Source organism: Sinohyriopsis cumingii, chromosome 16, assembly GCF_028554795.1.
Source record: "Sinohyriopsis cumingii isolate HCF-2022 chromosome 16, ASM2855479v2, whole genome shotgun sequence".
In the NCBI taxonomy this organism is placed as follows: Eukaryota; Metazoa; Mollusca; class Bivalvia; order Unionida; family Unionidae; genus Sinohyriopsis; species Sinohyriopsis cumingii.
Window position 1 is genome coordinate 20,643,043 of NC_142976.1, and position 24,406 is coordinate 20,667,448.

The 24,406-nt window shown below is 34.8% G+C and overlaps 1 protein-coding gene across 1 annotated transcript in view; it reads right to left on the minus strand.

Annotated features, from left to right (window-relative positions):
- LOC149780041 (LIM/homeobox protein Lhx3-like) overlaps positions 1–24,406 on the minus strand; it is a 53,675-nt gene that overhangs the window by 14,929 nt on the left and 14,340 nt on the right. The window contains exons 2-3 of the mRNA XM_089936802.1: positions 17,299–17,473; positions 6,226–6,428 (exon numbers count right to left, since the gene is read on the minus strand). Coding sequence (XP_089792928.1) covers positions 6,226–6,428; positions 17,299–17,473 — 378 coding nt within the window. The remainder of the gene's footprint in view (positions 1–6,225; positions 6,429–17,298; positions 17,474–24,406) is intronic.

Genomic DNA, 24,406 nt, shown 5'->3' on the forward strand with positions numbered 1-24,406 from the left:
GAATGAAATCGATGCTTGAGAGATAAATATAAGTAGCAGAAATAGTGTTATGCACAGACTGTAATAAAACACGTGGTAAATATAACCATAGGCTCCTGAGTGAAGTGATTACGTTTATTATTGCATTTTTTACCTTTCAATAATAGTAATTGAACAAGCAATCCTAATTTGGTGATGATGGTCGTAGATATTCGTAAAATGTACATGCAGGTAATTATGCTAAGCGGGTGTGAGGTCAGCTCAGGAAAACTCGTGCAAGGAACTAGAAGAAAGCGTCATCTACATCTGTGATTATATTTCATCAACCTCTTCATTTTTTAAGTGAAATTTTCAACGTGGATTGTGCTAAATCAAGAGTCACGCGATGTCAAGGTGATACAGTAGTTAAAGCGTTGAATTAGTGATCATAAGGACGCAGGTTAGATTCACATGATCGGATCAGGTTTTTGCGGCTATCGTATGCATATCCTTGGGCAAAACCGTTTGCTCTACATGCCTTAGCACGATATAACCGTGCCCTATAATACCATTCTCAGCAATGGAGTCACTACTAGAATCCACAAACAATTGTCCGCAATTGACCTATCGCCGTATGTTAGTCAGACTGTGACCTATGCTGTTACATATCTACCGCAAATCAACAATAACACCAACAATGTTGTGTTTTATTACGTAATGTCAGAGACACGGAAAACGTTTTGGTGCATTAAAATTTCATGTCCAAAATCAATCTCTCTCTCTCTCTCTCTCTCTCTCTCTCTCTCTCACACACACACACACACACACACACACAAAAACACACATACACAAATCTGAAGTTCCGATATCTGGGTTATCAGTGTATATACATATACAAATTCAAATGGCTGTTAACTTGAACGTCAGTATTTCAGTGTACACAAGACGTTTAACTTAGGTCATACAAGGGGTAATTGTAAATAAGTAAACAAATAAATAAATACAAATTAGTATTCTGTGCTAATTATTATACATGGTGTTTTTTGACAAAATAATATGACTTTCTATACCCAAAGTAAAATGCTGTTAGAAATAGTGGTTGCGGACCACCTTCACTTATACTGAACAATATATATATGAGTTTTTAATGGCACTGCCTTCCCATGATGGTCGACAGAAACCATGCTGTGCCATAACCGCTAAATAAGCAACTCTCCAATGTGGCGATTACTATCCAGTTTTGGATATCCATACGCCGACAAACCTGAAGGTCTGTATAGCAAGGTTAACAAAATAGTTTCAAACACTTTGCTCCATTCCTTAATGTATTTTTATGACTTTCTAAGGTCATTTTAATATACCTTTTGATTGTTATTTAAACTAAGTTCAATTCTTTGTAACCAAATGTGTTAACATGTGTTTTTGCATAATGTAAAATTGACATTATTTATTGGAGTAATTCCTTTTTCAAATCTTCAGTTTCTGAGGTGCGTAGTTTGCACAGTGCTAAGCTCCTCAATTTCGGAGGTAAATAAATCTTGCATATACTCCTCAATCCCATAATGCCTCATTAGAAGTGGTCGGTTTCGAAAAACAAGGGAACTTGTGAAGTTTGGACAGAAACTACATAAAGCAGGGCCATCATGCCGTATATTGGTATATTATCTGCACTTCGACTAAACCCAGATTGTTTTAAAACGTTAGTATATTACATAAAAACGACACAGGAGTCTTTGCTTTTACTCAGCACATCTCAGTCATGTTTACATAATGCATCTCTGTCCAAATGTATTAACAGAAACCTATAGGAAAATGAGGCTCACTTTTTATGAAATATAATACTAAAATATCCCAGAAAATGTCGTTTAATTTGACGTTACGTAATTAAAGTTTACACGAAGGTCATAAATCGATTTTCGTGCTTCGATTCAAGTAGAAATTTAGATACATGATTGGTTTCCAAGCATTAACCAATCAGAAGCAAGGATTTGAGCTGAGCCAGAGACTGGCTATTGCTATGGATATTTTTATAACTACTGAACCTGGTTTACAAGATCAAACGACCAAAATGACAAAAGAGTCTGAAGATAGTATAGCAAGAAGTGAACAGTTCATCAATATACACCGATACTGATGTACTATTGGGACATATGTCATCTATATACACATATACTAATACATTGTTGGGGCTTGTTAATCCATATACACATATGCTAATACCGTATATGGACTTATGTCATCTATATCCACCTATACTAATACACTATTGGGACTAATGTCATCTATATCCACCTATACCGATACCCTATTGGGACTTATGTCATTTATATCCACCTATAATAATACCCTATTGGGCCTTATCCATCTATATACACCTATACTAAAACACTATTGGGAATTATGTCATCTATATCCACCTATATTAATACCCTATTGGGACGTATGCCATATATACCCACCTATATTAATACAATACTGGGAACCGCTCCGGTGGCCTAGTGGTTAGAGCGTCCGCCTCGGATATGGGAGGTCGTGGGTTCGATCCCTGGCTGAGTCATACCAAAGACTTACAAAAATGGTACTAACTGCTGCCTTGTTGGCGCTCAGCATTAAAAGGTTAGTTATTGGGACTAGCGGTCTGGTATCAGGACAACGTGACTGGGTGGGGCATCATGACTTTAATGACTTTAAACTGCCACACTGCCAGAAATCGTAGAGATATGACTGAACAATTGTTAAAGCTACGTTAAAAATCCAAATCTCTCTCACACACAAACAAACACACACTATTGGGGCTTATGTCATCTATAACCACCTATACTAACACACTTGTTCTTGTTGTTGTTCTAGGGTTTAACGCCATTTTTTTTAGAACAAGCTAGGCTATATATGGCTGCCAGTATAACTGGTGGAGGAAGAACCCTGGAAAACCCAGGGAAGAATCACCGAGAAGCTATTGGCAGGCTTTCCCACGTACCCACGCTAGCCGAGCCTTGGACTCGAACCCACGCAGACACATGTGAGATGTTAGTTATCCAAAACGGTGAGCGCTTTAGACCACTCGACCACTCGGGGCCCCGATACTAATACACTATTGGGACTTATGTCATATATATCCACCTATACTAATACGATATTGGGACTTATGTCATCTATATCCACCTATAATGATACCCTACTGCGACTTAAGTCATTTATATTCACCTATACTAATACCCTATTGGGACTTATGCCATCTATATCCACCTATAATACACTATTGGGACTTAAGCCATCTATATCCACCTATACTGATACCCTATTGGGACTTATGTCTTTTATATTCACCTATACGAATACCCTATTGGGACTTATGTCATCTATATCCACCTTTACTAACACACTATTGGGACTTATGTCATCTATATCCACCTATACTAATACACAATTGGGAAGACTGCATATTATCAGGATTGTAAGCAGTATACGCCCATAAAGAAATCAATATAATCCATACCTTCCAAAAATTATATTTCTGTTAAAAATTTCATTTAATATGTCCAGACTTGGGGCATTGCAATGGATGCCGGTACCCTGTTCTATTATGGTGGCAGTGACAGATATTATTAACAAATACTGATATAATGTGCATGCTATCAGACAGTATCGCTCGAATCAATCAGAAACGATAGTAAAGAAGCAAATTCAGATAGAAACGGTTATTTTCTAAATAAGCACAGGATGCTTTGGTAAGCAACCGAAGAACTACGGCAATGATGTATTAGGGATTTCATTTTAGTTATTTTCATGTAGGATAAATATTTGAATTTTAAATCGCTCTGTTCGTGTATACACAGATGCATATTAATAGACCCATTGCATTTGATTAGGCACGTTTGAGACGAAGCTTACTAAAACGTCACCAAGTGTGATGTTCAGTCTAAAGACACATACATGCGCCTCAACAAAGCATCATAAACATATAATTAGAATTATAATCGGAAACAAAGTAAATCCTAATTTTTAAATATCACAACTGTAACATTTTATTATCAGCATAAATTAATATAATACATCTTTGGTGTAATGATTTTATATATCGTTAAAACGATCCGCCTGGAAACCCAAGTAATGTATGTACTAAATAGTGGCTCAAAAGCTTCCGATGCTTGGCATGTTTGACAAGAGAAGACTAATGGGAAAAACCATCGATCCAAGAATCTAGTGGTGTGGATGTAATCCTGTTTGATTTTAGTTTGATAGCATTAGGGTTTCACTTGTCAGCGGAAGCCGATTAGTCCGCGTAATGATATTAGGAGTGAGTTGGCTTTATTACACCTATCAGTTGGACAGCAGACGAAACAGGTTAATCTGCAGCATCATAGTCAATGCCTATATTTGAGAGAGAGAGAGAGAGAGAGAGAGAGAGAGAGAGAGAGAGTCATAAAGAACATAAAAGTATTAAATAACAGTTTATCCTTAAGAAGGTATTCTTAGAAATACATCTACTTTCACCACATGTAGACAGAAATTATATTAAAATAATACAGTATATACCCACTGTTTAAATTGTTCTTAGTTAAATTTCTTGCAAGCGCAAATCAAGAGAGTCACAATCACAAACACAATGCATTTGGAGAAGATAAATAATGCTTAATACCTTAAAGTGAATGAAACATTTCGAGCTGCATTATTACAATATTGTAATATTTTAATGTTGAAAACTAAAGACTGCAAGACTGTGTCTGTCAGTTAAAGAACACAATATTGTTATTATTTTGGGGGGAAAATACAGCAAATAGCCATATTTTTAACACTGTTCACGACTTTTGTGTCTACCAACTCCGAGTAATTATGATCGCCTATATGACCATGTAACTTGTTCTCCACCAGTCCTTCAGGACACCTCTGAAGTGAATGAGGCAACATATGTCTGCCTAACTGTATGTCTGTACGCGCGCGTGTGTGTGTGATTTTGATTTTTAACGTAGCTTTAACAATTCTTCAGTCAGTGTATAGTGATGTCTAGCACTGGGGCATCATGCCGCAGACATGTAGCATGATGTCCCACCCAATCACATTATCCTGACACCAGGCCGACCAGTCCTAACACTAACCTATTAATGCTGAGCGCCAAACGAGGCAGCTGTTAGTACCATTTTTATAAAGTCTTTGGTATGACTCGGCCGGGGATCGAACCCACGACCTCCAGCATCCGTAGCGGACGCTCTAACCCTAGGCCACCGGAGTGGTTATATCTGTACTATGTATGTATGTATGTATGTATGTATGTATGTATGTATGTATGTATGTATGTATGTGTATGTATGTATGTATGTATGTATGTATGTATGTATGTATGTATGTATGTATGTATGTATGCATGAGCCTAAATTGGACATTGTATGTGGCATCAGGTGGATCAAGTGATAGTTGTGTCGTATGCACAACTGCCAGTTTAGTCCATCTGAGGTAAATTCCTCAAAACATGCTTTCTGAATAGCAGGTTCGAAGTAATCCCACAGAGAGACCATGTACAAAGTAATGGCTGTAGAAGATATTCGCAATTCAGTGGCACGGTAGATACCCTCTCTTCTCTACTAAGTATTGTTTCAAAACACTGTCATTCTAAAGTCCTTTGACGAAAATCGAACAGTATAAAATATTATTTTTTTAATTTTAAAGTATACACTAAAACAAAGCGGAAGGTGCTATCCTGGGACCTACAGAATGTTGCGTGGCATTATACCCCAACAGTCGCCGTACTCTTTCAGCTAAGAACACATACATCCCCAAAAGGAATGGACCTTACTCTTGAGTAAAGGCAAACGTTATACAGAGGGTAAGAGTAATACAGGTACTATTTTAAACGTACAATAACACAGAAAAAACATGATTATATGAATCATATAAATGTAATCATATATCCGAACATACCATGTAGGATCCATAGATAGAGCGCTTTCCTCTTTAGTATAACTGTCCACTAATACTTATAATTTCGTGTGCATGTCCTGCATTTCTAAATTGAAATCCATTGACTTGTTGCATATGGCTGAGTGCTAAATTCTATTTGTCTATGCAATGAGTTCTAGTGCACACTAAGTCTTTTGCTTCGACCTTGCATCATTCTTTTTGTGGATGAGCTCTTGGCCTTGTTGGCTGGTTAGGATGTTGATGCATTAAAACCAGATACTCTGATTTGGGTTTGATTCTAGCTTGGAACGAATTACAACATTCAAAGTTTGGGATTAAACTAAATATATTGAACATTAAATGGTTACTCACCTCGTGCCTTTGCCGCCTCGAAATCCGTCTTACACACCAACTTGCGGTCTTCCATTAAGTAAAATTCGTCGCCTGTGTTTAATTGTCTGTTGCACATTAGACATGCGAAACATTCCAAATGATACACGTTGTCCTGCGCCCTGCGAACCACTTCTGTGGGGGGAATCCCCTTCTCACAACCTGCACATTTTGTACCGAAATTACTGAAAGAAATAGCATTAAAACAAGATGTTAACATACTATGTCGAATAACAAGCTATTTCACGTATGTCAGTTATGAGTTAGCGTGCAGACATTTATCTATAATATTTCGTTGTATCTTGAGGTCAATGTGTTTTGACAGTATAGTAGTCGTTTTAGAGGTTAAGATCATCAGTGGATTAGAAGCAAAGCAAATTCTAGTCCACTTTCATATCATTTGAAGTTAACATTGTAACCAATATGTTGTCTCACGTTAGTCTGTGTTCGTTTGTACATGGGCGCGCCAGGGGACATTTTCCTCTAAAAACATTATATTGTCCTACATTTAATTGGTTTTGAAAACTTATTGTTTGATCGTAGTTAAGTTATGATTATGACTTCACTATCGCACGAGTATCGATTTGAGCAGTGCATAATGTTGACATTATTAAATTATTTAATTTCAACGAGGAAACCTTAGACACTTAAATTCATCTTTGCCCTTTCACAAGGAAAAAAAAAACAAAAATGGCAGTTATTGTGTAAATTCTTGTTTTTGAAAATTATCTGATGTTGCTCCATCTACGCTGTAATCGGAATATAAGCTCAAAACCTTGTGATGGCGTTTATTTCCAATTAGAGATAACCTAAAAAAAACAGAAAATTTGATTTCTGTCTTTTATATTTTGGTGAAACAAAGGTTTCGTAAATTCTACAAGCGAGTACTGTTAGAAAGTTGTTTTTCCTTGAATAATGACAAAGCACGAATGAGTTAAAATCAGTAAAATTCAACAACATGACAAGTAACAAGGAGCCTTGCCCGTCCGCATGTGCTGCGAACGAACGTGACGGGAAATCTGGATATACCCAGCTTTGTCGTCTAACTTAGGGATTAAATTAGAGAATTTCCATCAATATTGATCATTAAAAACATAATGCAGTCTCTGTTATGGGGAGACCTTGAGTTATATCATGTCAGGAAAATAGATTCTACATTAAAACCTTTGAACATAACATATGGCGCCATACAACAGAAAATAACGACACCTTTGCGCGCCATGCATCTCACATGCGGAGCAGTTATTTTCTAAGAACGATATGGTACCGGAGCGAATCGCGCGGCCGCTGAAAAAGTTCGGTGAATGATTTTCGTCAACAATCAATGATTTCCCCCCATGAGCGAAAGGTTTATAATGGAGAAATGATCCCTCGGGTCTCGTTAGCCTCGCTTCTTTCTAAACCAATAGCTCTTTATTTCCGCACTAAATCAATGTCATTACAACGCAATAAATCCGATGTGTAGTGATTTGAAGAAAGAAAAAAAAAACAAAAAAAAAAAAACATAAACCAGATGCGTATGATGCTAGTGAGAAAAACTATTAGAAATAATTTTAAAAGGTCTAAGTGCTTTTCTTTCAGATACGATTGAAGACCTTTTCGGAAAGATTTCATTACCTCATTATTACTATTATTGTCATGATAATGATGTCGCTGCTGATTACAACGACTACAACTGCTACAATAACAACGACAACGACGACTACAACTACTACTACTTCTACTGCTACTTCTGATACGCTTTATTTTATATCCTACATTATATCAAACTTTTCATATTGACTTTAAATCAAATTACACAGAAGCACTCAGTGTACTTTAGGAAATACATCAAGCATCAGTTGTCTTCAAGATAAAGTTGAGTTAAACGAAATGAAGGAGTTTCCGTCACTAGGATGAACCTTGAATACATCAGAGTGACACTTTTATACCTGACATGAGTAGAAACACTTTCACGTGATGAGTCGACATACTGAAATTAAAATTTGAATTATACGTAGTGTACTTAATATGAAATAATGACTTTCTTGTTCCATTTTTTGTTGTTGTATAGAATAGATGATTGCCTTTCAAACCTTATGCTGGCTTTTGTTGCCCATTAAGATTTCTATCTATAACTATATGATAGATTACACTGCATAACGAGTGTACACTTCTATATAACTGGCAGATTACCGTGTATTATATACCTTAATATATACATCGATATATTAAAGTGAAACATTAGTGTATACCTCTATATTTGTCTGATTGCAGTGCATAACTATACTATGAACAGAGTTCTTGTCTACAGTTTTCATGGAATGAATTATGAACAAAAGTATAAAGTAACACCTCGCGAGTTCTATCATTGAAGAACGATACCACTATGCGCTTTAAGAACTTTCTTGTAGAGATGCCAATGTAAGAAATTCATATTTTACTTCCAGTCAATGCATCTCTCTGAGTCATGGCACCGCTTTTCGGAGGATATACAAAGCATTGTTTTGTCTGAAAATTCTGTATTTTGGGTGCCAGCGAAAAATGAAATTTTTGTATATCAAGGTCTATGAGTATACAATAAAGCAGCAACTGGGTATCAACATTAATATATTTCAAGATATTGGTAATAACAAACTACCAGGATAATAAAGTTGTTTTTCACACTTGGGGCCATTCAGACACAAACAGCACTTTCAAAATTGTGTCATTTACGTCTAAATGCAACACTTTAAAATCATTTTTATTTACAAACAAACATATTTATAAAATATGCGATCTTTCCTTCCGTTCATTCTATCTTTTTTTTTTAAAATTACTATATGTACACTTTGCACAATATTGATTCATAGGCAATTTTAGTTAAGATATTGTTTATGATATATATATATATATATATATATTGGATCTTTGCTAACTAACCGAAAAGAAACGGCACTGCATATTTTCCCTTCATTTATTTCTAAGATCTCACGTGCCGATTTTGGTCAGTTTCGATAAGACAACTCAGAAACAATGGAAGTTGCACGCAACATATCAATAAATACAATAAATATTTAATGCAAACCATAGCTTTCACCTTTAGGTACACGTGCTTCTCTAACTTGAGTCCCATGTGACCGGCGCTAATGACTTTGAAAATGACAAGGTCTTTAATAATTGATAATGTTCTTTGAAGGTAAAAGGAAAGGTCACGCCTGACAAGAATACGCTCGCAGAGGTTCATAGCTTTATGTTGATTCAACGAGTCATGGTGCAGCTAATATGTTAAAATAATGGTGCAGCTACTATGTTAGAATATGTTTGCAAGAGAAAACGCACAGATACAGAATGCAAAACAGAAACCGGTCTGTTTGTGACACTGGTGTTACTAGGAAAAACATTTGTCACGTATTGGAACACAAAACTATGCTAAGGTTCACGTTCGATTCCGTTTTGTAGGTTTTCGTCATTTTTCAGCTCACGCTATAATATACATGATATACATGGAAATGGAAGCCAGTATGTTTGGTATATATATATATTTATATATATATGTTGTTGTTGTTGTTGTAGGGTTTAACGCCATATTTTCAGCACACGATAGGCTATACATGGCGGCCAGTATTAATGGTGGAGGAATTACCCGGGAAATCCCCGGTAAGAACCACCAACCCTCGAGAAGTTACTGGTAAGCTTTCTCACATATCCACATTGGCCGAATCCGAGACTGGAACCCACGCAGACAGAGGTGAGATGGCAGTGATCCGTAACGGAGAGCGCTTTAGACCACTCGGCCACTCTGGGCCCATATATATATATATATATATATATATATATATATATATATATATATATATATATATATATATATATATATATATATATATATATATATATATATATATATATATATATATATATATATGTATGTATGTATGTATGTATGTATATATATGTTATTACTATTATTGTTATTATTATTATATGTTAGGCATCCTTAACGTTACCAGGAAGGCGTTAAAACCATTGATACCAGGAAAATTCCCAGCAGGTGCATGGTTTTTTCCCCTATTTGGAGGACAATTAATCATGGATAACAATTTTAGAGCAAACCTTGCTTCCTTTTTTGTCAAGATATTGTCTTGAATTATGTTTCTTTCTTGCTTTCTTTTACATCAACCAGGTAGAACCAATAAATTATCAGGGCGGCGTGTTTCCGTGATTTAACACCTGTCATTTTCCATATGCCATTATGCCAGATTGCATTATCTGTAGGGTAATTTAAACCCCCAAGGCGGTCCAAACAAATAATGCAAGATTCTGTATCAGTGTTATGGAAAACATACATATCTGATTTCTACCTTTGCTGATCGATTCTTTTCCCGTAGACGAATTGCATCTGTGCACTTATTTATATTTCTTCAGCAGCATCCTATCGAGATATGAAGGAAACATCCTATCCAGGTATGAAAGAAGTCTAGATTTGTATATTCTCTGTGAAACGACTGGATGGAAGATATGGTGAATCAATATTTATTTTGGTAAATGCATATGTCGTAAATCTAAACATTGATTACGATTCTAATAACGACTTCTGTTTTCCTTTCAATGTGTGTCCTCTAGAGTTTTCCTCACTAATTGCATATTGAACTGCCATATTTTACCGTTAGTAACATAATGGTCAGCTTCTTAAACAGGGATACATTTTAATAAGATTATATTGTATTTGATGTATTTGTTGAGAAAGACATTGGGCTGGTTTTTTATTACACCAGAGCTACTACAGGTGTTTTTGCACTTTAATGATACAATCATCTACATACTTAATACACATCTATCTTCTTGATGTGAAATGGATGGTGTTGTTCAACATAGTATGGAGGCCCTTAAAAAAGACAATGTTATCCTTCATATATCTGGATCGGATGACTAAGGTATTGTACAGCAGGTTAAATGGAGTCTTTTACAAGTGCGTCAATGGGCATTATCATTAACAGTTCTGATTCTAAATATAATCGAAGAATTTTAGCAGGACCCCAAAACTACAAGGTGCAGCCAATGTCAAAGCTTGTATTCCAGTTTTTGGTTGTTCGTAGTACTTGAAAAAAAAGTGTTTACCCATAAAAGAACTAATAATCAGCGTAATGTATAGTTTTGATCAAGTGATAGGTTGTTTTTTTTAAAACAAATTTAAAGTCTCTTGGTAGAGAATGTTTTTGCGCCGGAACGAAACAGATCAAGCGATTAACACATAGGTTTGTTTGAGTTTTTGGCTGTTTCCAGATTTTGAAGTCGATGATAAAAGAAACGTTTGGCTGGAACCAAACAAATCATTCGAGTAATTTTGAGTTTTGTTACAGTTTTTGGTTCATTTTAATTTTTAAAGTCGCAGGCAAGATAAATCTTTGTGTAGGGACCACACATTATTTTAATAATTTTTTGTTTTCTAATGATTGATATTTATCGAAAATTACTAAAATTGCACCATCTTCATAAATGGACAGTGTTCACAATGACGGAGAGATAGTCAGTATTGATAACAAGAAAATTGAATTAGTTCCTTACGACACGTGCGATAAAGAAATACAGGACATATCAAGACAGGTTGAAACTTCTAGATATTGATACATTTGCAGAACCAGACTTAGTAGGGTTTCATGAAAACAACCAAATGCTAAAACCAATGCTCATTGACTGAAAGGTGCATTACGTGCAATAGTCTAGTGTTTCTATTACGTTTTTATTCCTACTGATTAATCTAAACTGAATCCCGTTTGCTAGTTGTGTAGCATCATCTATTTACATTTGTCTTTCTTTGTGGCCCGCGATCCCGGAATCAACCATGCTCATAGCGGGTTTGCCATTTATTTTTCTGTCCAAAGCCTCGATTAAATCATGAAAAATGATTTCATCTTACCAGCATTTGATAAATTGAGCAAGTCGCAGAATCCGTGAAAACAATTACTTCTATAAACATATCCCAGATTTTCTTGTCGTGACTTGAATATCGTTAACACGTTGAAAGAATAGCGCACCAGATGGCTTTTTTTTATTCATTGATAGTTTTCTTCTTTATTTTATTTCTCTTTTGAGCATCTACGATGTTTCCTCATTTATCTATTGTTATTGTTGTTGCTTGTTCACCCTGCCCAGTTTGTTGTTTTGTTTTTCATTCGCTGTGGCGAATTCAGTAACCAAGCTCTTTCATCTCTAAACAGTCATTTAAACATTATAGATCAGAAAAATATACATAAACGTTGCCACGACATTTTTACAGCTTCGATCTACGGTGATAAAATATAGTTAGATTGTATCTTGCTGGAGGATGGTGTTGTGATTTCAATGTTTCTTTAGGAGATTTCCGAGCAAGTGATTCATTTAATGTGAGGGCAATTTTAGCTATCACAGTCGAACCGTCTGTTTGTTTAACAAACCTGCTCAGTATCGAAAGCGTCAGATAGCGGGTCATTACTGAAGATCTCATCAATTAATTGAACCAATTAATTCAGTGTAAACATGAAGCATTGTTGGTCGTCTTCCTGAATGTATCAGGCATGACAAAACTTAGTCGCCTTCAACTACAATATCTAATATATCAGCTGACATCATCAGCTGATTTGCTTGCCGTCATATAAACCGAAACGTACTATCAGATGTTAAACTCCCGGGGACAATCAAAGGATCTCTGCTAATTGCCAGTAGCGGAGAAAACTAGTCACATAAAATGAAACTTTTCTTTTAAATTACTCCTATAAAATTGCTCATTTGAAAATTAACCGTTCCTTTAAATAATTATGATTTGTTCAGTTAATAAGAACATGAGAGATGTAGAAAGCAAATTGTTCTGTAGATACCATCATCTGGTCCGCGAATATCATTTTTAAAAACACATGTGGAAAATACTCATTTTTGTATGATATGATCCCAGTCTATTTTAAGTCTGTTCATTGGGAAACTTTTTACAAAGGAAGAAAAAGAATTACATTTATGTAAATATGACTTTAGGTTAGTTTCTTCTAATGTACTACTAAAGTATAACGTTCCCAGTAAATTCAGCCAGTGTTTAAAATTGGTTCTAGAATCTATTTGCATAGTATGCATTTGTACTTTATTATTTTGTTTATTTGTTAGATTTTATCTATTTTCTCTAACGTTTCTTCACGGTCCACCCTGACCGTGAAGACCCCTCATAATCTATTTCCTAAATGGCGGTTTAAATATTCGGTACCGTTGCCATAGTAACTGTAAATATGATATTAAACCCTTCATTGAAGGTATACTATGTAGATAAATTAAAAACAATTAATCGAAATACTAAACAAAATGCGTTGCATGGTATTCGTACTGTAATATTTTCTCAAAACATTAATATAGGTGTTTGTTTAAAACATTTTGTGCGTGTCTCATAATATATGTCTCGTGCACATCATACAATACATCGTGTTTGTCTCCTGTAAAGGTTTGCGTGCCTACAACCCACTGTGGAAGAAAAATAGTATTTCTACATACAATTTTATTTAATCATATATTATCTCTTAGGAAAGGAACATTCTATATCGTTCTTCAAACACTGTAAAGCATAATAGTTCAGCTTTTTCAAAATCACGCAAGCTAGTGATCACTTCCGGTGTACCTCAACAATGTCCAAGTCAGGTAAGGAACTAAAATATTAATCCGACATTCACTGATCTACATCTTATTCGTTAAGAAAACGACACATAATGTAATTCGTTAAATGAGTTTAACTTTACGCAACATAAAGAACCACAAGTTTAAAAAAGCACACTAAAATACGTGTTTGCAAGAGTAAAAAATATACCAAAAGTTAAACATCAAGTTTCCAACAGCACCAGTAATTGCATAAATATTTTATTTTCACAGGAAAGGTTTCCAGAGAAGTTACCACTACAGCAGTACTCATACATTTCATACGATACCGCCTAGCCGCAAAGTTGAGGTTATCTTACGACACGCACACGGTTCACAGATCAGTGCCTTCTGCTTCGAATTATGGGCCGTGAGAAATCTTCGTAATGTCCCAATTAACAGTCTACTGTTCGTCCTTGTTAAATGAGATACTTTATTTTATCGCCATAGCAACTTCAACACGCATAATTTTTTAAAAACCCCATCAGATTTCATTCAAAAACATATTTTAGCAAAATTAATAGCCAAATAGTTACACATAACAAAATCGAACTGAAATTTTATATAAACGTCTTAAGATTGTTTATGAGACGAATGTCTGATTGTAGAATTATTATGTTTTAAAGCTACTGTAGCCAATGTGTACAAAATTCATATTGATATAATCTGACCATTTTCAATCCGAAATTAGCTTGATATAGCAAAACATCTGTTGATGCAGCTGTGCAAATATTTAAATAAAAATATAAACTCGCGGAGTTGTTGACACGCCGGCAGGCAGGAAAAATACTTAGTATATTATGCACGTGCAATCTTGACGATAGACGCAGTATCCACTTCATCAGACATGTGAAATCTTGTGTGTTTCGGGCAGTTAGTATCATACAATACCAGTTATTTATTTACCTGCCATACGATGCAATTGTAAAATAGTGCCCCCCCCCCCCCCGTGGCCAAGTGGTCAAAAGCGGTCACCGTTACGGATCATTGTCATCTCATCTCTGTATGTATGTGTTCGAGCCTCAGGCTCGGCCAGTGTGGGTACGTGCGAGAGGTTGCCAGTAGCTTCCCCTGGGTCTGTGGTTCTTTCCAGGGTTTTTCCCGGTTCTTCCTATACAATGTATTCTGGCCGCCATGTATAGCCTATGTTGTGGATTAAACCCCAGAATAAAATCGATTGTCAAATACCATCCACATGATGTATGTTATACACCAGCAGGGATTCAAATGCCCGACGTTTGCAACTCTAGTCATAGATGCAAAAAGTTAACTGAAAGGATGAACTTTAAAAAGCTAATTCAGATATCATGGTTTCGAATATCACCTCTTGTGTTACTAATAGTTATGACGCAATATTTATCAACCAACTATAAAGAAAGATATGTAGTTATGTAAGAATGTAGGTAGGTTTTCTTGCATAGCATTATATACCTACACGACCAAAGTTGATATGTATATTGCCTGCTACCCCAATAGCCTTGCTTCTTCTGTTGAATTACTTCGTTACATCTCCGGTAGAAGACAATTTCTAAGGATAATATTATTGTATGTTACTGTGGTTGGCATTAAACAAACTGATCTTTATTTATGACGTAAATTTCCTAACCTTTACACCTCAAAAGCCGCCTTGATAATAGTAAAAGACAAATGAAACTGACAAATGTATAGAATGTTCAAAATTGTATATCGCTACTTGGAGAGCCCATGTGGCAACTTAAAAAAGGAAAGGATACAAAAGAAAATGCTTTCAAATGGCTATTAAGAATATTCAATTTCTTGATAGAAAATCCTTGTTGAAATAATGAAACCAAGGAAGTCAACCTGCCCATTCCTTTCGTATTTATTTTGTTATCAGATGCCCCAATCATCAAAAATGGGATTATTTAGAAAGCCCTTATGGTTGAGTACCGTCGGCCTACATGTCGTAAGGATCAGCTGGCATAGAACAAGATAACTTTGGACAAGACCACATATCCACGCACATCGAGTTGCATAGACAAATGTTGCCTGCTTTGCGCATACATGTTTGAGACGAAATCGTTACGAAACTGGGCGACATGAGTTATCTTTACTACCAATCAGAAATTATGACGTGGAATGAAACATCTTATTTGTCTCCTGACATGCAAGATACTTGACACTCAATGTGCGGGCGAAAATGTTGGTATTGAAAACGAACGAATAAAAACATAGAACACACTTGCAATAATATCAATGCGAAAATTGACAATCACTACAACTCAGCTGGACATTCAGCAGTCCTATGATGTGCATTACACTGAGTCTAGCCCTCGGTGGACTGATATAGAATACACACATATGTAACTATACTGTCTACTGGAACTGAAAACTCATGGGGAACTTAGCCTAAATTAAAATATTTAACCTTTCCAACTAATATTATCATAACGTCTTATTCGTCCTCTTCTTGTTTGTATTATTGTTATTATTAATTTATTATTATTATTATTATTATTATTATTATTATTTTCCGTATCCTCAACATCATTCTCGTCACTTAGCTTCTTTACAACCTCGTGCTCACCTATCGTTCAGGGATATAATATATTAAGTACATATCGCAGAAACTGTCTAAGATGGCGATAATTTTCGCCACAATTCTTTGGTCGTCTTTGTCCATCGACTAGATGTAGGTCACAATAGTTTGGTTTTCTTCACGATTAACACTTAAAGTACACAAGTTACTAAGCCTTTGATCATTGCTATAAACGATAGCTAATCTGACGGAAACACAAATACTCATGTTGTTTTGCTCATTTTAAAAATAGTTTTCATTAGTATAATTTTCAGTATTTTTCAGTTAGTATAATTTTCCATTATTTTTTCACTTAGCATAAATTTCCATAAGTATGTTATTTAGAAAAGTGTACACATATCTTATTTGTTGAAAATGTTAACTGCAATAATTCTAACGATGTTTGTTTTTTTAATCCACCCCCACCCCCAACAAAAACAAAACGATTACATTTTCAGTGCATGTTTTTATTACAGCAAAATATTAGATAACCCGTTAACTTAAGACTAGATATTTGGAAATTATATCTACAGATTATTTGTAACAAATTTGTATTGTCTTCATACTTTCCAACAACAATATATCGTGGGAATATTGTGCAACAATTTTCATGTTAGCAAAAGGCATGAAAAAGGACATTTTCTATATATGAGATCACTACCACATTGGATATCAAATCAATCCGTCGATCACAATGAAATGGAAAAGATCGACAGGAAAACGTGATATAATTTTTAGCTGACTCAAAGCAAATCGTACACGTACACATATACTGGGGACAAATGCTCTGGACTCCAAGTAATATGGTGTCAAATCTAGTTCGCAATAGAGACACACATCCCCCGCAAAAAGAACGTAGCATATTGCAGTACTTCGTTGTGAAAAGTACGTGTACAGTCCAATATATTTACCTGAAAAAGTCCTCCTTGCAGTAGACTTTATCTCCCTTGGAAAAACATTTGTCAGTTAGTTGCTCTTGACAATCGGTGCATTTCAGGCACCTCGAGTGCCACGACCGCTCCAGGACTTTTAGTATGAACCGATCCAGAATTGGGTCACAACATCCGGCGCATTTTGGAATGGCGGCTAGAAAAGATCAAACCGGCATTGTCATCATATAACAATAACTTTGTATTGAAAACTCTTCGATATTGTTTTTTTTTAGGAAATCTCACCCAAACCTCACCCAAAAAAATATAGTCCTACAAAAATTCGCATACTAAACATCGTAATTATTTTAGACATCTAATATTATCTGAGAATAATTATACATAAAACCGGAGGTCTTTTTAATGTTAAAAGTATGAGTTTGTATGTGCATATTAAACATTTGCTGGCTTTATGACCAAAACAAAAAAGTTAATAAACTATCCAGCTTATGTATAATATCATTGCAACATAAGATGTCGAATTAAAGCAATACGTCATAACTACTTTATAATATGTTTTCATTTTAAAATAGAAAAATCATCACACTCTAATATTCTCTAATTCTGCATAAAAACTGTTCGTTTTGCTTCAATTAGCCATGGACAAAAAGTATGAGTTTGTATGTACATATTTTAAAAATTCAGGCTTTATGACAAAATAAGTCATAAAGTTTAACATTATTAACAATTTTACAATAATTTTATATTATATTAGGCATACTTTACATGTACACTATTATCGTATACTGCCTACTGTCTTATACTTCTTGAAAACCTCAATGGCTTAGCGTGCATTCGTAACAGGTTATGGAAGGATTTGAAACATTTGAAACAGCAACCAGACCATATATGACATACGAAAGGTGAAAAAGGAAATCCGTACATTCAATAAAAGAAAATGAAAAAGAACTCCTTTATATAATTGTGGATTTATGCAGTACGAATGGCTTATAATGAATTACTTGAAAGTGTTTAAAATGCAGCACGCATTCGTTACCTAATTTGTTTGCATCCATTGGTAATTAAGATATGTTGTCTTTCATAATTATGTGGCATTAAGAGCGCGAAATCTCGTACAAAATAATCATAAATTAAAATAATTACAAATTAATAGATAATTACGTCATATTAACAAGTCGACATCTGTCTCCCCTCTCTCTCTCTCTGTCTTTCCCTCTCCGTGTCTGTCTGTCTGTCCCTGTTAATGCGTGTGTATTTTGTGTAACGATACTAACGTCAACAATTACGCCTTAACTGACCCCCCCCCCCCAACATGTTCAAGTAATACTTTATTTGAAACAAACGTCAATTACAGGAAGTTAGTCAATCATGATTGGGTTATTTACGTTTTAAAAAATCAATAGCTTGATCAGCTGTAGATTTAATGATGGATACTGTCCACGAGGGTGACGTGTGTTTAAGCTTGCGAGGTTCAAACGCACTCCTAATTTTCATTGTCGCACCTGTAAGGTAGATAGTGATTACCACTATGTGACGATACATGTTTTAAGTGTAGTATACACGGTAAATTAAACCGCAAACTGAGACTTTACTTCAACTCTTAACTGGAAAACGAAGGCACTAAGTGTACAGATTCTAGACCATGTAATTCAATTAAAATAAACATTTTGAAATGAAAGACAATGAATGTCACTGCTTGAGACAATAACGATAAAATGACGTTCAGTAACGATTTCAGTCGCCTAAAATTTCCAATTCAGGGATGATTGTGCATTCGTTTGCTTGGAACGAATTGGAACGTGTCGAATAAATTGTTTCTAAATGCACCAAAAGGAAAAATAAAATAAGATCAGTTGAAAAAGGACCTTTCTAAACTTCAGGTTTCCAACAATCGCAGCTTGATGACTTCCATAGTCACGCGTATAATATACTGTGTAAGGCTGCGGATGTCTTACGATGCATTTCTAAGCAACGCAACTTTTACCGTCTCCATAGTCAAGAATCATGTCCAAAAGAACATTTTTATTAAAAATGTGTGGATAATACCACAATAAGTAGTTTTAAAAATACGATGTCCCCGAAGATTAACCTTTTTTTGTGTGCCGAATATCCATAGTATTATATATGAACAGAAAACTCCATGTTTTACGAATTACCTACAGTCGTTTCATGCAGTGTTTAATCAATTTTCAAGTGACATAATCTAACGAATTGTTTAAATCTGAATTTCAATTATTTTAAGTATACAATAGTTTTCTTTTTATAAAAGCCAAGAAAGAATCTCTTTTAATAAAATACCAGAATTATGTTTTCAAATATTGTTAAATTTTCAAGAATGGGGCATGAGCACAAAAGTAGTTTCTTTTAGACGTTATGAAACCGTTTTTCTAAGTCACGTGATACAATTCTAACCAATGCGCATTACAAAGGCTTTGTAAAGACAATTAGCTATTAGTAGAGCATCATTGGAATCTAACCAAATAACAATCATTTAATGAAGTTAGTTATTAAAATTAGTATATGGCTCAACAGGTATTTTTCCCATAAGTTGTATGGCTTTGATAACGAGGTAAATTCGTCTGAAGTGCACGTTTTGTTGTAGGACACAAAAATGTTGTCCCAATAAACAAGCCTGACATTATTTCTTAAGATTTGACACTTATTACTTTGAGAACCTTTAGATCATGGGCAAAATGGATACTTGATTTCGGATGAAATTTTCATCAGGGATATAGTGCGATGATTATGTTTTAAAGCCATTCGTAATGCTCATACGTGCTGATATAAAGATAAAGGTTTTATTACATTTCCGAGATATACACATGAAATCAACATTCCTGTTCAGAACACTAGATGAATGTGTTCGGATTACTCGATCCTATTTATTAAATGTTTTTTTAAAATTAAAATAACTAAAGTACACTATTTTAAATAAAGCTCAGCAAATCAAGTATATTGATGGTATCCTGTCTCATAAATTTTACAATTGTATTTCGAAAGAAAATATCAGCGACGCATAACTATTACGTACATCATTATATATATATATATATATATATATATATATATATATATATATATATATATATATATATATATATATATATATATATATATATATATATATATATATATATGTGTGTGTGTGTGTGTGTGTGTGTGTGTGTGTGTGTGTGTGTATAATGACCTTATAGAGAGAGAGAAGAAAGAAAGAGAGAATGATTATATATATATATATATATATATATATATATATATATATCCTTCCATCCTACTCTCTCTCTCTCTCTCTCTCTCTCAGGTCATTATCTATTCCAAATGGAAATCCAACCATTTATAAGCTCACAGCCGGAATGCACACAAGCCTAAATTTGTTTATCCCCTAAATCATTATATTTAACTGGAGTTTATCTAACCATACAGTTTTGTTTGGGGGAAAAAATAAAACGTGAAGAAACGGAAAAATATATAGAATCTAGTGGTTTCGTTTATCTAAAATACTATTTCTTTGCGTTAAAACACTTCAAGAAAGACTCTTGTATCGTGCAGATATATAGTGGTATCAGGTTAAAACAATTTATCAGTGAGTCTGCTTAACTATCAGTCCTGTGGTGCATGGAGAGAGAGAGAGAGAGAGAGAGAGAGAGAGAGAGAGAGAGAGAGAAATTGCCCAGTATTTTTGGGGAAGTTGAAAGAATATTGCAACCTTTAATATCAGGTAAGTTGAGTATTGTGTATGTGTTCCAGCAATACCATAAATCGTTACTTCTTCTTCTTCTCTCTCTCTCTCTCTCTCACACACACACACACACACACACACACACACACACACACACATATATATATATATATATATATATATATATATATATATATATATATATATATATATATATATATATATATATATATATATATATATATATATATATATATATATATATATATATATATATATATATATATTAGTCTCAACAGATTTCCAAATCATTCAAATGCTTTTCTCTGACTCTAATTTTCTTTAACGGAACTGTTATTACAATAATTAAAATTGGACAATAATTATTCTTTGGCATTATTTACTAACACTTGACTTTACAACAGTGTACTAACTTAAGATTACGAGTTTTTAATAGTATATATGTGTTTGTGTGCTGTGTTACTGTCAACATGAACAACAAGCCTGTATCGTGTATTTTGCGCTGGTTTTGCACACAATGCTTCATTAATTTCACTTTCATTTTAGCCTTAAACTTCAAGATCAAGAAAAGCTTATTTTAAAAGAAGGTGCATAAAAGAACAATTTGATTTTAACCAGACAAAATATGGTATTATATTTTATATTTGAACTTTGCAAAAGAATACAAGTGATAAAGATAATGTCAATAGCGATGATATAATAGAGTTGACGATGATGACAACGACGATGATGATGATAGCTGTTGTTAATGTCATTAATCTATATTATTTGCCTTCCAAAACGTCGTCATCATGATCATCGCTGCTAACTTTGAACAATAGATGCACTAAGTGTAACATGCATGATCTCTCATATGTTTGACAAACCATTCATGGATAATTCCTGGTCGATTTTATGTTGTTAGACGGGACCGTTCTGTAAGACCAAGGTCCAGTTAAACGGTGTGTTATAACTTAAGAATATGAACATTTCCCAATTGGGCATAGTATCATTTTCGTTCACCTATCCATTAAATTAAAAGACATATCTTCTACTAAGTTCAGGTAGAAATGAGCCATGGTTTTGTCTTTTATTACATTTACATTTCTGAATACCATATCGTTGGTTGAATTTGTTTTCTTTTCTTATTCGAAGTGCTAATGTTCTTAATTATAATCATAGAGATTGTATCTAACTTACGTAAGGTTTACACAATGTACTAGATTTATGTAATTTACGTAAGGTTTACACATTGTACTAGGTTTATGTAATTTACGTACAAGTATTTTTTTTTACTTAGGTATGGGTTACGTTCGAAGTTACTAGTTTACGTGTTCTTATGTTGGGTAAGTTGGTGAAACGATCGCCGAGTTCTAATTAAGCGTGGAAAATTATACCGAGCTGGAAAACCTTTGTCACACAGGTAAAAAGTGATCATCCAATCAATCAACAGAAGCATACAATGGTCAATCAAAGTTTATCATACTTTTCAAATTAAAGTATGCCTATTTTATGGGATTCCCCTTTCAATTGCAGATAATGTTAGGAATAGTTCTTGACAATTGTCTTGATCAGGCAACATTTTTTCCCATCGAAACGGGCATAAATATGAAATAAAAAGAATCTTATTTTATAAAACGAATCTTCTTTATCTTTTGTTTCATTCCATAGCTGATGGCTAGAATTTTATTATAACATCTTGGTAATTATCCTGAAGGCGTGTAAGTAACACGTCATTCAAAGCAAAGTTCCACGTGTGCCTTCAAGGAAAGTAACGCTCTGCAACATTTTGGGTTTATGATAGATATAACATTAAATTCATAATTTCTTATGTTGTTTTAAAATATTTTTTACTACTCAGTTACGACAAACGTAGCAGTTAATGAAGCACAGAATCGTAACGTGGAGCTTTATCCAGGAGATTAAAAAATTAGATGTGTCCAACAACATACAATGGTTTGCAAAGAAATATAATCATGTGAAATAGAGACGGTCATTTATGAATCAAGTTTACAATTGCATGCGTTATTTTCCAACCCTTTCATGTCTTCGATATCTTGCTGGAATCTGAATCGCTTACTAAACAGGCACATCACAGCGCCATCTGTTTAAAAACGGCTTGATGGACGGGAAGGGTCATTGAGGGCGGTGCTGCTAGCTGTTTATTAAATGTGAGCGCGTGCGACATTTTTCTCTCTTTCATTACTGCACGCGGATCATTTAACATATGAATAAATGTGACTGTTTAATGTAGGGTCTCGTCGCCAGCGATCGAGCGGCTTTCAAAGGATTAAATAGAAAGAAAGCTCAATGGAAGTAAAGTTCTGCACCATATTGAAACTTGCTTTTTTCGGCCCCCGAAGTCTTCTATTGTTTGGAATATGATACACTGCCTATTACTGGCATCTATAATTATCTTCAAAAGATTGTAGCAAAAGAATCTTCAGTTGAAATATTGCAATGTTGATACAGTATGTGTGTATGCATGTATTGTGTTTAATGGCTAATCAGTACCATCCAGGCTTCATAGTGCCGATTGGTACAGACAAATACGTAAAGGTCGAGATAAGTACAAGGTCGAATATATTTAATCTGAATGCCTAGAATAGTAGCGTACTAACGGGGGAGGGGAGGGGGCAGACGGGGCTTTTGCCACGGACACAGGAGGTCTTGGGGTGCCAAATCCCGGGCGCCAGATGTTTTTTGGGCGCCAAAACCCCTTTGGGTCATCATCGTCGCCCCAGGCGCAATTTACCACTAGTACGCCACTCACCTTAAAAACCAGTCTCCTTGGATACAGCGGAATGACGACCAGACTGCATAGCAACAGACATGGCACCAATAACAGCACTATCGACAAAAACAACATGTCCTAATACAAAAACTAATACATTCTATCTCTTGCCAATAAATACCCTTTTGTATTCTGAAATTCTATTTTAATTTTTATCCTTTTATCCTTTTATCAATGTTAGCATTACTTAATCTAGAACCTGACCCGCGGTCGCTGTCCGATTTTCTTGTACAACAGCGGAGATCTAATTTTAATCAGATTGGTCAGCCCCAGTCTTTTGACTGGAGACCGACAAAAGTGAGTTGCGAGTGATCTTAAAAAATAAATTCAGAATCTCAGGAAGACATTAGCTACTTTGTAATACTTTACTTCAGTGAGGCAAGTGAAATATAATTGTTCTAGAACCCTTGGATGTACCTTCGTCCGGTATCGTATATACTCACGTATAAATTAGGTACACATGAAAACAACGCAGATCCTGATGCTCTGTTGCAGATCAGGTACATATGTTGCCTGCCATCAGATCGGGGTCTATGTTATTTATTCTGCTAGTGACTCTACTCGAACTGTGTTGAAGCAGATATGCCAGCGCTTCATGCTACGGCCATTCTGGCATCCTGCAGTTTGCATTTGGATCCGACTTGTATGGAAGTATA